This window comes from Xenopus laevis, chromosome 7L (genome assembly GCF_017654675.1).
Source record: "Xenopus laevis strain J_2021 chromosome 7L, Xenopus_laevis_v10.1, whole genome shotgun sequence".
Lineage (NCBI taxonomy): Eukaryota > Metazoa > Chordata > Amphibia > Anura > Pipidae > Xenopus > Xenopus laevis.
In genome coordinates this window covers 27,855,618-27,868,771 of record NC_054383.1, presented here as the reverse complement: position 1 = coordinate 27,868,771, position 13,154 = coordinate 27,855,618, and the positions used below count along the sequence as shown (strand labels likewise).

General features: G+C 40.3%; 1 protein-coding gene across 4 annotated transcripts in view; it reads left to right on the top strand.

Moving 5' to 3' along the window:
• The first annotated feature begins 660 nt into the window (after window positions 1–660).
• Window positions 661–13,154, top strand: part of ldb1.L (LIM domain binding 1 L homeolog) — a 54,315-nt gene continuing 41,821 nt past the window's right edge. For all 4 annotated transcript variants that reach the window (XM_018224314.2, XM_018224313.2, XM_018224316.2 and 1 more), the window contains exon 1: window positions 661–812. In XM_018224314.2, the coding sequence (XP_018079803.1) occupies window positions 788–812 (25 nt within the window). In that variant the 5' untranslated portion in view covers window positions 661–787. The remainder of the gene's footprint in view (window positions 813–13,154) is intronic.

Here is a 13,154-nt window from a genome sequence, read left to right as displayed (position 1 = left end):
TCCTTGTGCCTCCCAGTGGTATCCAAAATCACAACGTCTGCCTAAATATTAAAAGAAAGAAGGGACATCATGGCATTTAAAAATAGTATAAAAATATATTTTTATTGTAGATTATATTAAGCAAATTCATATCTTCAATGGCCCTATGAGTTTTGTGCCTCCCGTTGCACTTAGACATGGGATTTGTTTCCTGTTTATCTCTCTATATTATTGAGCCTGCCTAAATATTTAAAGATCATAAGAAGCTGACACGGGAACCGAACCAGGACTTTCCTGATTGCTATTTCCTTTATCCTGGGTTTCCCATTGGGAATGCTACCTTGGCACATGACCCTAACTGCACGGCTACACAAAGTGCATGTGCTGTAAACAGATCCAGGCTTTGTGCATCACCCAGGAGGAGGAAAGACTTGTGTAGCTCCTATTATCAGTCTTTCTAATGCCAATTGCTGACAAGGTCCCACGAGAGCCATTCCCTTCCCCCATCTTCTGCTGCTGCTTATGGGGAGTGAGGCTTCAAGCTGTTATCATCTCTCTCCCAGGTTGAGGGAATGGTTTCCTGTGAGGGAGGGGTGCATAAGGGGGGGGGTGACAACAGAAGGCGGGGCTCCCAGGAGCTGTCACAGCCTTTACACATCTTTTATGATATAGTATAATCCCTCTGTGCATGACAAGAAGCCAGCTAATCAGGGAGTATGCATGGGATGGAATAGGAATGCTCTTTCTTTCCTGCGTCAGGATCATTAGTATTGATGAAAAGCAAATCTATCTCAGGAGCTCATAGCAAATGGCAGAAGAATTTGAGTTGGCAGGTAAGGAAAAGTGGGGGTCCACTGGAAAATAACCAATAGTCTGTATGTTCATGTTTTGCAACGGGGTTGGCTTTATAAGTGCCTTGGGTTGTGTAGAAGCAAATTTCTGTAGTTTGGGTTTTTTGGTATTAATTAGTTCATGTATATTCCATTAGATCCAGGGAAACTTCCTCGCAACTGAGTATGAGGCACGGCCATGGGTGCTGCTGATACAGGATACTCTTGGGGAAATGTCTCACCCTCCACGGCAAAGGGATATTTTAAGGGTGTGAATGAAGCCCCTCCAAAGTCTGCCTCTTGCTGCCAATTCCTGCTACTCAGCAATGTGCTTTTGTGCCTATGTGCAAGTGCAGGAGTCCTACAGCTATGCTACGGTGCACTATATATAGAAATACACACACACCGAGCAAATAAGCAAATACTAACCTTTATTTGTACATCATATTGTTATTTATGCCATGGTCTTATTGTACAGAGCTGCTTAATATGTTGTGTTATGGATAATTTATAAAAACTTGACAATCTCTGTGTATATGTATATAGAGAGAGTGAAGTAAGAGATAGTAAGTAGAGAAAACTGAATATCCTGCTCTTTATGGTGGTGGCAAACAGGGAGATTTAGTCGCCTGCAATAAATCTTCACCACTTCACCACTTTAGTCGCTGGCTGGATGGCATACGCTTCGCTACGGTTTTCCAAAGTCACCCAAAGTCGCAAAATCTCCCCATGTGCCACCATTGTTAACTTATTAAGCGTGTTTGCACCTATACTTTTTTTTGTTGGGCCAGAATAAGTTATTGGTGTTGGCCAGTGACATCTTGGCAATCTCATTGCAGATAACTGCTCATAAATAGGTTGCAAGCATCTTATCACCTTGTTTGAAACTAGCTGTTTGGCACTTGCATTTATTTATGTCTTTATTTTTACAGTCTTTCCTTTGTTTATAATGCAATAAAGTATATTATCTGATCGGCGGCTCAATGGTTAGTTCTGCTGCAATTCAAGGCTGGGTATGGTCCCATTGCCACTTGGGCAACCTGAGTTTATATGTTCTCTCTGTGTTTGGGTGGGTTCTCCCAAACTACAAAAACATACAGGCAGGTTAACTGGCTGCTGATAAAATTGACCATACTGTGTGCAAGTGCTCACAGAGGTAAGATAAGCAAACACTCTACAATAATATCAGGGCTTAGGCTTCAGAGGCAACATTTGAGAAATACATGGTAGGAATAACTATCAGTGCAAATGGATAATCTTATTTTTTTTCGTGAATGGTGTTTTGAAGTTCTTTATATCGACAACAGAGTGATGTTATGTTGATCTTGGATTTTGTCTGTAGCCTTAGGATTGTGACACACGGGCAGATTCGGGCAAAGTTGCCGAGGCGTGTGCTTTAGCGCAGGCAAATTTTCATTATAGCGGACGGGAAGACACACAAAGGCAGTTCAGGGAGATTGTCGCCCAGAAGAAAAGGCGATTAGTCGGCAGGTGACTAAATCTCCCCGAATCTGCCCGTGTGTCACAAGCCTTAAAGACATATTTGTGCCCTGTTTGTACATTACAGTGATTTGAACTAATTAACAAATGAGCTTTTGCTAAACTACAATCTATGGTATCTAAAGGTACGGGGATTGTAGTTCAGTAATGTCCTTAAATTTAAGTAAAACACAACAATATAATGACACACTCTGGACTTTACAAAAAATTACAAACGTCTTACTTTATTTCGACACCACAGAGGGGTGTCTTTCTTAAGACAAAATTTGTCATGGGAATGTGTAATAGGACTGACTTGCACCTAGCTAATTCATTCAAAGGAGGGCAGGCACATGACTTGGGGCAGCTGTGAAATTGACAATATGTCTAGCCCCATGTCAGATTTCAAAATTGAATATAAAAAAATCTGTTTGCCCTTTTGAGAAATGGATTTCAATGCAGAATTCTGCTGGAGTGGCACTATTAACTGATTCATTTTGAAAAAAAAAAATTCCCATGACAGTATCCCTTTAAATTAAAAAAAAAGTCTAACATTTTGCACCTAAAACAAAACTGACCAATGAAGTGGAAATAGAGGTAAGGATGTTGTGGTCCCTAGAGATGGAAAACCAAAGTATAAAATCTGCTTGTTACCCCTTATTGATGTATATGGGGAGATATTTCTTTAGTGATCTGATTGAGGATCCCTGTTATCAGTATTGGTGTTATTCACAGCCATCGCAGCTTACTGATTCAGTCCAGGGTGGGACTGGGCTCTGGGGAAACATGGAAAAAACAGCATGATTGCACAACCCAAACCCAGCACCTGTCACAGGTGAAAAAATACATTTTTTTTGATCCAACAGGGAAAATTTTGGTTTGTGAATTTATATAGATCTGGCAGAAAGGATCATATTTATATTTCTTTATTCATGTGGACTAGTTGTACCTTTGCTCAGCAGCATAAGATATCTATCCGCACTAAGCTTTCATTAGAGGCTGGCAAATGCAGGCACCTGGCCTGTGTCCCATACTAAAAAAGTAAAGACGGGGCCTGGCCTGGTATCTGCTACACAAGCACTAAGGACTATCCTGGCCTTTGTGAACCAATGGTGTTTGATATGATCTATCAATCGGCAAAATACATAGATATGGTCAACGTGTCTTAAAATAATTGTCCAAGTACCCACACAGATACCCAAATGTTCAAATATGAACAAAATATCTCAGCTTGGCTCTTTATGTGGTTAGCATATGCTGATGTTCTCCCAGCCCCAAAGCTGTTTTTTTTTCTTTCATGTAAACAAAAAAGAAATGTGTGTTTTAAGCTTTATTGGAAAACACTATTACAGGACGTTATTCTTTATTACAGTGGGAGCAAATAATTACTCCACTAATCCTTTGAATCACAGCAGGGGAATAAGGAACCCTACAGATGTGGGATAGGAGCGTCCTAGGAAGAAATTTAAACAGATTTAATTATCTCAGACGTTCTCCCCATGCTCACAGTGCTGCACAGCAGGTCATTTCCTCCAAGCTCTAGCGTGCCATCATCAGACACTGTCATCCCTCTCAATGCTTTGGAGATGGGAGGTGGGAGATTTTGTCCACTTATATTATATATACTCAAGCCTAGTGTAAGCCTGCACAAACACCATTCCAGCCCTGTAAATCTCAGCATCCCTCGTTACCTATTAAACTACATCTGACAGCAAAATATCAGTATCTCTTGAACAAAATATATTGAGCAAAAGGGGCAGCTTAGTAGGTTAGCATTGCCACCTGGCATCACTAGGGTTATAGATTTAACTGAAAGCACTACCAGTACGTAGTAGTAGTAGAAGAAGTAGTAACCCCACACATAGAAGTGTCCATACTAGTTAATTCTTTGGAGCAGGCACACAATAAAGGCAATCTTCCAACCAAGCAGTTGAATTAAAGCAAAATAGTATTTTGTGTCCACAGCCTTATGCGTTTCATGTTACAAACACTTAGTCATAGGTTATAAGCTATAAGCCTATGACTATGTGTTTGTAACACGAAACGCGTAAGGCTGTGGACACAATAAACTATTTCACTTTGATTCAACTGCCTGGTTGGAAGATTGCCTTTATTGTGTGCCTGCTCCAAAGAATTTTCAGTTTGCCTGCTCCCCGTACTGAGGGCTCAGGGTGGTGCACCTGGGCCTCTTCCCTGGTGTGGTAAGTTATTATTTACTATTTGGAGACCCCACCTTCAGATTTATTAGTCCATACTAGTTACCCTGACTATTATTATTAACATGTATTTTTAAAGCACCAAAATATTGCGCAGCACTGTAAAATAAATGTACTTATACAAAGAAATCACATAAATTACATTCATTACAAGCAGTACCAATACAAAAGGTGAGGAAGGCCATGTGCAAAAGAGCTTTCAATCTAAAGGGGAAGGGAATGAGACAAAAGGTGCAAAAATAAGCAAGCTTGCATTTGGTAACTAAACATAGTGATGATAGCCTTCTCTAAATAAGTGTATTTTAAGAGATCTTTTGAAAACAGAAAGGATGGGAGAAAGTCAGACAGACTGTGGGAGGGAATTCCAGAGGAGGGGTGCAGCCCTTGCAAAGTCTTGAATTTCGAGTGTGTGACGAGGTAATGAGAGAAGAGTTGAGGAGCAGGTCAGTAGAGGAGCATAGTAAGCAGTTGGGTGAGTATCTAGAGATGAGTTCAGAGATGAAGGGTGGGGCAGAGTTACTCTCCTAACACTCCTAGAGAATGCCATGATGTGAACAATATTTATACTTATTAACGCCTGTCACTGACTTTGACTAACGTGTTCAGCTTCTTCGCCTCCTGTCTAAAGCTGGCCAAATCAGCTCTTATAGTGAGGTCACACTGGGCCAGATCAGGCTCATCCAATGCTTGACATGGGGGGCAACCAGGGGCACTGCTGCCATTAAGCGAGTTGAGAAACTCACCTCAGGCAGAAGCAGTCAAATAACAAGGGGTGACAAAAAGCTATTTGGTCTCTTCTAAAGCAGAGAGCATTGCCTTGGCCATCTTAGAGCCTTGAAATGCCCCTGGAGCCAACAATAAATTCATACAGAGGGCCCTACACCACACACTTATGTAGTCTTTGCCGGATGGAAAAAAATCAAACCTGCCTATTGCTATCTGTCCGATTTTCATCCAGATTTGGGAATACCCATGCAATTCTTGAGACAATGGGAATACATCCCTTCATAGGGCAGGGGTTAGGTTAACTCTTTACTTTTAACTTCAATTATTATTATTAGTAATAATAATAGTATTAGTAGTGGTGGTAGTAGTAGTAGTAGTAGTAGTAGTATTAATATTAGTAGTAGTAGTAGTAGTAGTATCATTATTATTAGTAGTATTAGTATTATCTTAGGTATAGAGCACCACCATATTCCACAGCACTTTACAGAGATTATACATTATTTACATGAGTCTCTGCACCAGTTGAGCTTACCATCTAAATTACTTCCCTCACACTTCTGATGTCACATACTGAGTTAGGCTACAAAACAGCAACTGGTCAGTATGTGTACACATTTAGAGCTCTAGTACTGCTACCCAGCAAGATAAATTATTTATAGGAGCATTGCCTTAATAATTTTCATGCATTTAAGGGGATGGAACGTTTATATATTAGAAATGCTCAACAATATTATATTCTTAAAGTATATATGGCATGGGTATATTGATATTCTATAGCACTCTATATAAGCCCGTCTCTAGCCTATGGCAATAAAACACAAGCATTTATCATTACTGTATCATGGTTTTATTCTTCCTGAGTCATTGTAATCAAATCCAAAAATGGTTCTGAGTCATTCATAGAATTAACTGGAAATAAAATTATGTAAGTCCTTCCTTGAATATGGCATATTAATATTCAGAAGCCCTCTCGTGTTCTTCACTCAGCTATTTAAACAGAACACCCTATTTAAAGAAATAAGTCTTTCCAATATCTTCTTAAAATTGCCAATACATGGGTTTTGTGGACACAGGACATTCCTAATTCACATATTGCCTTTTTATAGATATCAGCTGCCATACTGCTTGCTCCTTCTGACATAAATCTCAATATATTTAATATTCTATTTGGTGTATTTGCTGGTGTTGTCTATGTTGTCTACGGATAAAAACACACACACACCTATAGCCATATATATTACTGGTGGTTCAAGGCCAATATAATCTACCCTTGGAATTACAGTTAGTTGTGTTGCATGATAATTTGCCTTCTCTTACATAAACAGATTAGGAAAGTCCATGTGGTGCTGGGAGATAGTAAATGAAAACAAACTTTCTAGCACGCTCTTTGCTTACCAGAATCAATGTGTAGCTGTCCTCCAGCTTTTATCAGCCCCTCCAGTCTTGAGTATGGGTGTCATTACTATATATATATATTATATATTGGGGAAAGTCAACCAAATAAAATCGAGGTCTCAACCAAATTGGTAATATAGGGAATTGCGAAAGTCCTCAGACAAGCACTTTGACCAATTCTAGCTGCCATTATACATTTAATAATAAGATTTAGGACCAGTCAATCAAATCACATGTAGCTAATAGCAAGAAAAAATCTTCACTACAGTATGTAGACCTTGTACCTTGCCAGGTAGAATGCAATGAAACATTTTTGTCTTCTTCAGTTAGCTACAGGCTATAAAGGACAAATTCACTAAACGACGAAGCGCCTAATGCTAGCGTGAATTCGCCAGCGTTGGGCATTTTTGTTAATTCGCCGATTCACTAACGAACGCTGTCGTAAATTCGCTAGTGTTACTTCGCACCCTTACGCCTGGCGAATTTGCGCAACGGACGTAACTACGCAAATTCACTAACACGCGAATGATTCTGAACGCTACCTTTTACGCCAGACTTCCTTCGCCACCTCAGACCAGGCAAAGTGCAATAGAGTAGATAGGGATTGCTTCAAAAAAAGTTAAAAAAAGTCCCAAAAAAAACGCTGGTGTTTTTTCATTTTTTATGGGTGATAGGCTGAAAAAGATCGAAAATGTTTTTGGGGCTACCCTCCTTCCCCCCTACATTTCCTAACTCATAGCAACTTAACTATACAGTGAGCACATGTGTTGGGCAAAATAAAAATTTTATTTGCTGTTTTGAAGGTTTCCCAGGCTTGTGTAGTTCTGCTACATATACCTCCATTGTAACTTCAATTTGGCACTGTATGCAAATTAACCATCGCTAGCGTAACTAGTGAATTTGCATAGCGCTGGCGAAAATACGCCTGCCGAAGTGCGGCAAAGCGGACGCTGGCGCAATTACACATCTTAGTGAATGTCCCACAAAGTGAGAGCAAAGCCCAAAATTTGTTGGCCTTTCGTTTGCTTTATAGTCTGTGTCTGGATGGGGAGATATGAGCATTTTTTGGGTAAAGTTCTGTGTTTGGAGAGTGAGATACTGTATGTAGGTTTGGCAGTTGGGTTTGAGTGTATGGAAAGTGTTGATATGTGGCTTTGTTAGTTGGAGTTCTGTGTCTGACAAGTGAGATATGAGGGTTAGATAGTTCTCTTGGCAGCTGAGGTTTAGTGAAGAATGTGTTCTTTATAGAGAGGATAAAAAATATGATATTAAAGGGTGTGTGAATGAGTGGAGATGAGTTGCTATATAAAGACATACAAGATTACCTTATTTAATGGTTTTAATTTTTATCAGAGCCAGTTACCTAAATGGCAAATTCTGGTTAGCTACTATTCCTAATACAACTTAATGGTCACTGTCCTCCTCCATGACCAGCACAGTGGCCACTGCTAAGGAAACAAAAAACAGAGAGAAGGGAGCTGTTTCCTTGTCCACTAGTGATGGGCATTTAGGGAATAATAGTCTAATAATTTAATAATAGCTGTTTCACAAATTTTTACGCAGTTTCGCAAAACAGGACAGATTCGCCCATATTGAACTGTATTAGAAACCAGTACAGAGATTGATGAAGGGGAGTTTTGCTCATCTGGACTCATATGAACCAAGGAAATTTACATGTAAATAAGATAGATAACACTTTTTTTTTTAACTCATTCTCATTTAATCTTTTTTTTTCAAGCACCAAATACAAATTGGACAGCCTATGGGATAGTGATTTTAAATTTTCAGGAAAAATAACCATTCAGAACTTTATATAATTAGTGGTAGATGATCCCTCTGGATCAGTGAGTGATCTTCAATTACTGATCCTTCTCTGACAATGGTTGATTGGTTGGGGTGCTAATCAGCAGGGTTGGACTGGGCCAGTGGGCCACCAGGAAAAAACCTAGAGGGCCTCCGGGCTTCATGGGCCCCACCGATAGAGTTTATCTCCCCATGGCACTGCGGACCCTCCATTGTCGCTTGCGATGAGGCAGGCAGTAGGATTGGCGATGGAGGGAGAGACCTCAGGAGAGGGGGACCTTGATGTCACAAGGGGGAGCGTTGTGGTTGCAGCCCCTGAGGGCCCTGGACGCCCAGTCTGACGCTGCTAACCAGGCTGTTTCTCGGCACATGTAAACTGAGGTGGACTAAGAAAAATCCTGTGTAGCTTTAATTTCAGCAAGCTGCTGTAGAGCTACAGATTAAATGTCACCCTTCTTCCAAAAATGGAAGTGACAGTTCAGTTCATTCTCCAATAAGCACAGTATTCATTTTATATATTGTAGGACAGAGGCAATATAGGGACACCAAGCTCAATAATTACATGGTAACATAGTAACTTTGGTTGTAAAGAAACATATGCATCAAGTTCAATATTTTATGCCTAACCACTAGTTATTTATTGAAGTGCCGTCCAATTTATATCAAACTAAGAATTCTATACGCATTCTGGAGACTATAAAAATAACTTTAAAGGACACAGGCCGACTATGGGACAGCTCTAATATAATGATGTATATTTCAATATGTATTGTGATGACAAAGGAAAAGTGGAGAATAGTATTAAATAGAGATAATACTGTCTTGATGAAACTGAGACTCCAGATGGAAGGGTCACTGAGGAATATTTGAGGTGGGAGAGAACAGCAGGGGGTTTGACTGGTGTGGATAGGAACTGAGTGTGAAATGGAGACGACCAACCTTGAAACAAGAAAGATGGCTACAATACTGTGTGTTAAACTGATTATTTTGGGGCCCAAATTACACTGTAATACCCAACTCAGGTTTAATGTGATACTATTTATTGGCTAACTGATATATGTCAGAATGCAAGCTTTCCAGAAAAAAATAAAAATTATAAACAAAGAACATCATGCATTTATATGATGTTTATTTTTATTGTCACTGTATTTGTACTTCTAATTGCCAATGTATGTAGGTGTTTATTTATATAGTACAACAGAAAACATGCCACGCCGTGCCTTAACAGAGGCTGAAAAAGAAACATGGGAAAAAAGGTATCAGACAATTTGCATCATCTGACCTGTAGAAGGAGCTTCTTACATACAGTGACAAGCATTTGTACTTATACACACTCATTTTTATTTCTTTTTATTTATATAGCACCAATACAGCACTTATATCAGTTATACATAATTTAAATCAGTACTGGTCCCATAGGAGTTTGCAATCACCATCACATATATTATGGTCAGTTTTATCAGAACCAATTAACCAGCCTGTATGTTTACGTGGGAGCAAACTGGAGTATCATGGAGAGAGAACATACTGTAAAAACATTGTATTAAACATTGTTGCAATAGCAGGTGTAGTAGGGAGAGATGGTGTTTATAGTAGCAGTGGGATAATAGTCTCTGGGAAGGGAGTGTGACTGTGGGATAGCAGGAATAGTAGGGAGAGATGGTGTCTATAGTAGCAGTGGATAATAGCCTCTGGGAAGGGCTGTGACTGTGGGTTGCAGGTATAGTAGGGAGAGATGGTGCCTATAGTAACAGTGGGATAATAGTCTCTGGGAAGGGAGTGTGACTGTGGGATAGCAGGTATAGTAGGGAGAGATGGTGTATATAGTAGCAGTGGATAATAGCCTCTGGGAAGGGAGTGTGACTGTGGGATAGCAGGTATAGTAGGGAGAGATGGTGTCTATAGTAGCAGTGGATAATAGCCTCTGGGAAGGGCTGTGACTGTGGGATAGCAGGTATAGTAGGGAGAGATGGTGTCTAAAGTAACAGTGGGATAATAGTCTCTGGGAAGGGAGTGTGACTGTGGGATAGCAGGTATAGTAGGGAGAGATGGTGTATATAGTAGCAGTGGATAATAGCCTCTGGGAAGGGAGTGTGACTGTGGGATAGCAGGTATAGTAGGGAGAGATGGTGCCTATAGTAACAGTGGGATTATAGCCTCTGGGAAGGGCTGTGACTGTGGGATAGCAGGTATAGTAGGGAGAGATGGTGCCTATAGTAACAGTGGGATAATAGTCTCTGGGAAGGGAGTGTGACTGTGGGATAGCAGGTATATTAGAGAGAGATTGTGTCTATAGTAGCAGTGGGTTAATTGTCTCTGGGAAGGGACTGTGAATCTGTGACTGTGGGATAGCAGGTATAGAAGAGTGTAGTTTTGGGGATTTGTAGTGAAATACAGGCAGGCCCTACTGGCAATGAAATCCTGGATAATATCATGTTTCAGACAGTGGTGCAATATAAAATTTGTTTTATCCAGTGCAGTCTAGCGAGCATCTGACACAAGTCTCCCTTTTGTTATTCCATTACTCTCATCCTGACCCGTGCAACAGATTTGCCTTTAGGTCATCAGTAATCCTTGTTCAGAGGCAGAGGAGGGGTAAATGATCTTGTTACAAGAAAGGACAGATGGCTGGCCCCCAAAAAATAAATAAATAAACGTCTGTCCCTACTCCTTTCCTTTGCACATGGGCTCTGTTTGTATTCAAATGTAAATACTATATCAGGTGATGGTGCTATAGGAGATATCTTTACACTTAAACCCTCTAAATCAGATGTCCATTTCCCACTGAATAAACTAATTTGTTTTGCCGCTTTCCCAACTTCTCCGCCTGTGTTTTTCCAATTTGCACCTCTTCCTTTTGCTCTGGATGGATGCAGCAAGAGTGACAGACCTATTCATTTATCCGGATTTACAGTTCTGGAATTAAAATCTTTTCAAAGTACTAGTGGATTTACCCTATGAGTGGTATATTCAATGTTGAGAATCATAAGGGCCCAGAGTCAGGAATCAGTAATGATACTCTGGGTCAAGAACATTAAAATGGTTGGTTCACCTTTACGTCAACTTTTAGTATGTTATAGAATTTATTTATTTTTATAGTTTTTGAATTATTTGCCTTCTTCTGCCTCTTTTCAGCTTTCAAATGGGGGTCACTGACTAAACCCCTTCTGAAAAACTAATGCTCTGTAAGGCTACAAGTGTATTGTTATTGCTCTTTCTACTCAGTTCCTCTCCTTTTCATATTCCTGTCTCTTATTCAAATCAATGCATGGTTGCTTGGGTAATTTGAACCCTAGCAGCCAGAATGCTAAAATTACAAACTGGAGTTTTTGAGTTTGAATAACTCGAAAACCATGAATAATAAAAAATGAAAAGCAATTGAAAATTGTCTCAAAACGCTCTATATCAAATTAAAAGTTAATTTAAAGACCCCTTTAAGGACTATGGGGACCCCAAAAAAGTGACAGTTCAATAGAAGGGAGTATGGGCAAAAAACTGATTTGTTCAATCAGCCGACATGACAAACTGGTGGATCAGAGCCGGGCCAGGCGCCCTAGGAAACCTGGCCGGTTGAATGTTGAAGCTGGCATGCGTGGGTGAGTGGACACAAATCGCGAGCCGATAGTCCAGAGAGGAGAGAGGGGATGGACTAAGGGTGGTAGAAAAGGTACATGCCTGGTGCCCCCCCAGCTTTGCACCCTAGGCACGTGCCTACTCTGCCTACCCTTAGTTCCGGCCCTGCGGTGGATTGCTTAGTGCAAGTGAAGGAGTTGAACATGCTTTTCTGGGTCAGCTAATTAACTGATATGCCTTAATTGTATGGGCACATGGCAACTGCATCAGAAGATGAATGCCCACACATTGGTTTGGACCACACACTCACCATACGATTGTGCAGCTGGAAATGGTTTGAATTGTGAGGCAAAATGGTTCATTCGCAGTCAGCATAACTAAGCCCTCATCTACTCAACGGAGTATAACGATTTTATTCACCAAAGGGCTCCTCATCGGCTGTTGGCCTCAATGTCCTTCTATAAACCTTCTTTCTGTTTCTTGGGTTTGCCAGTGCATGATTGATAAATCAGTTATTTGCCTTATGTGTGCATTAGCCAGGATAGCTGGAAGGCAACAGACAGGTATTTCAGGAAAAGGTCTCCCACGCCTACATTTTTCTCCTTCAAGATAATTCCCAAGCCTCATACTTGTCTATAAGTTCCTGGTATGAACTTCCAGCAAGCACTTTATCTATAGCCTGATTCTTAGCTGTCATATAGAGACATTAGGCTTATGGCACATGGGACACTTTTTAGCTGGTGGAAAAGAGCCAGAAATGACCCGGAGCCACCTCACATTGTCATGCACAGATTAAAGCTGACTGCCAATAATGACAATTTTTGGCCAGAAAATTCCATTGCAAGTGTTTTCAGGCTGAACGGCAACAGAAGAGTTTAAAGGGGTGCTTGAACTTTAGTATGTTATAGAATGGCTAATTCTATGCAACTTTTCAATTGGCTTTAATTTTTTCCTTTTTATAGTTTTTGAATTATTTGCCTTCTTCTTCTGAAAATGGGGGTCACTGACCCCATCTAAAAAACAAATGCTCCGTAAGGCTACACGTTTATTGTTATTACTTATCTTTCTATTCAGGCCCTCTCCTATTCATATTCAAGTCTCCTATTCAAATCAAGGCATGGTTGCTAGGGTAATTTGTGGAAAGGCCACAAAG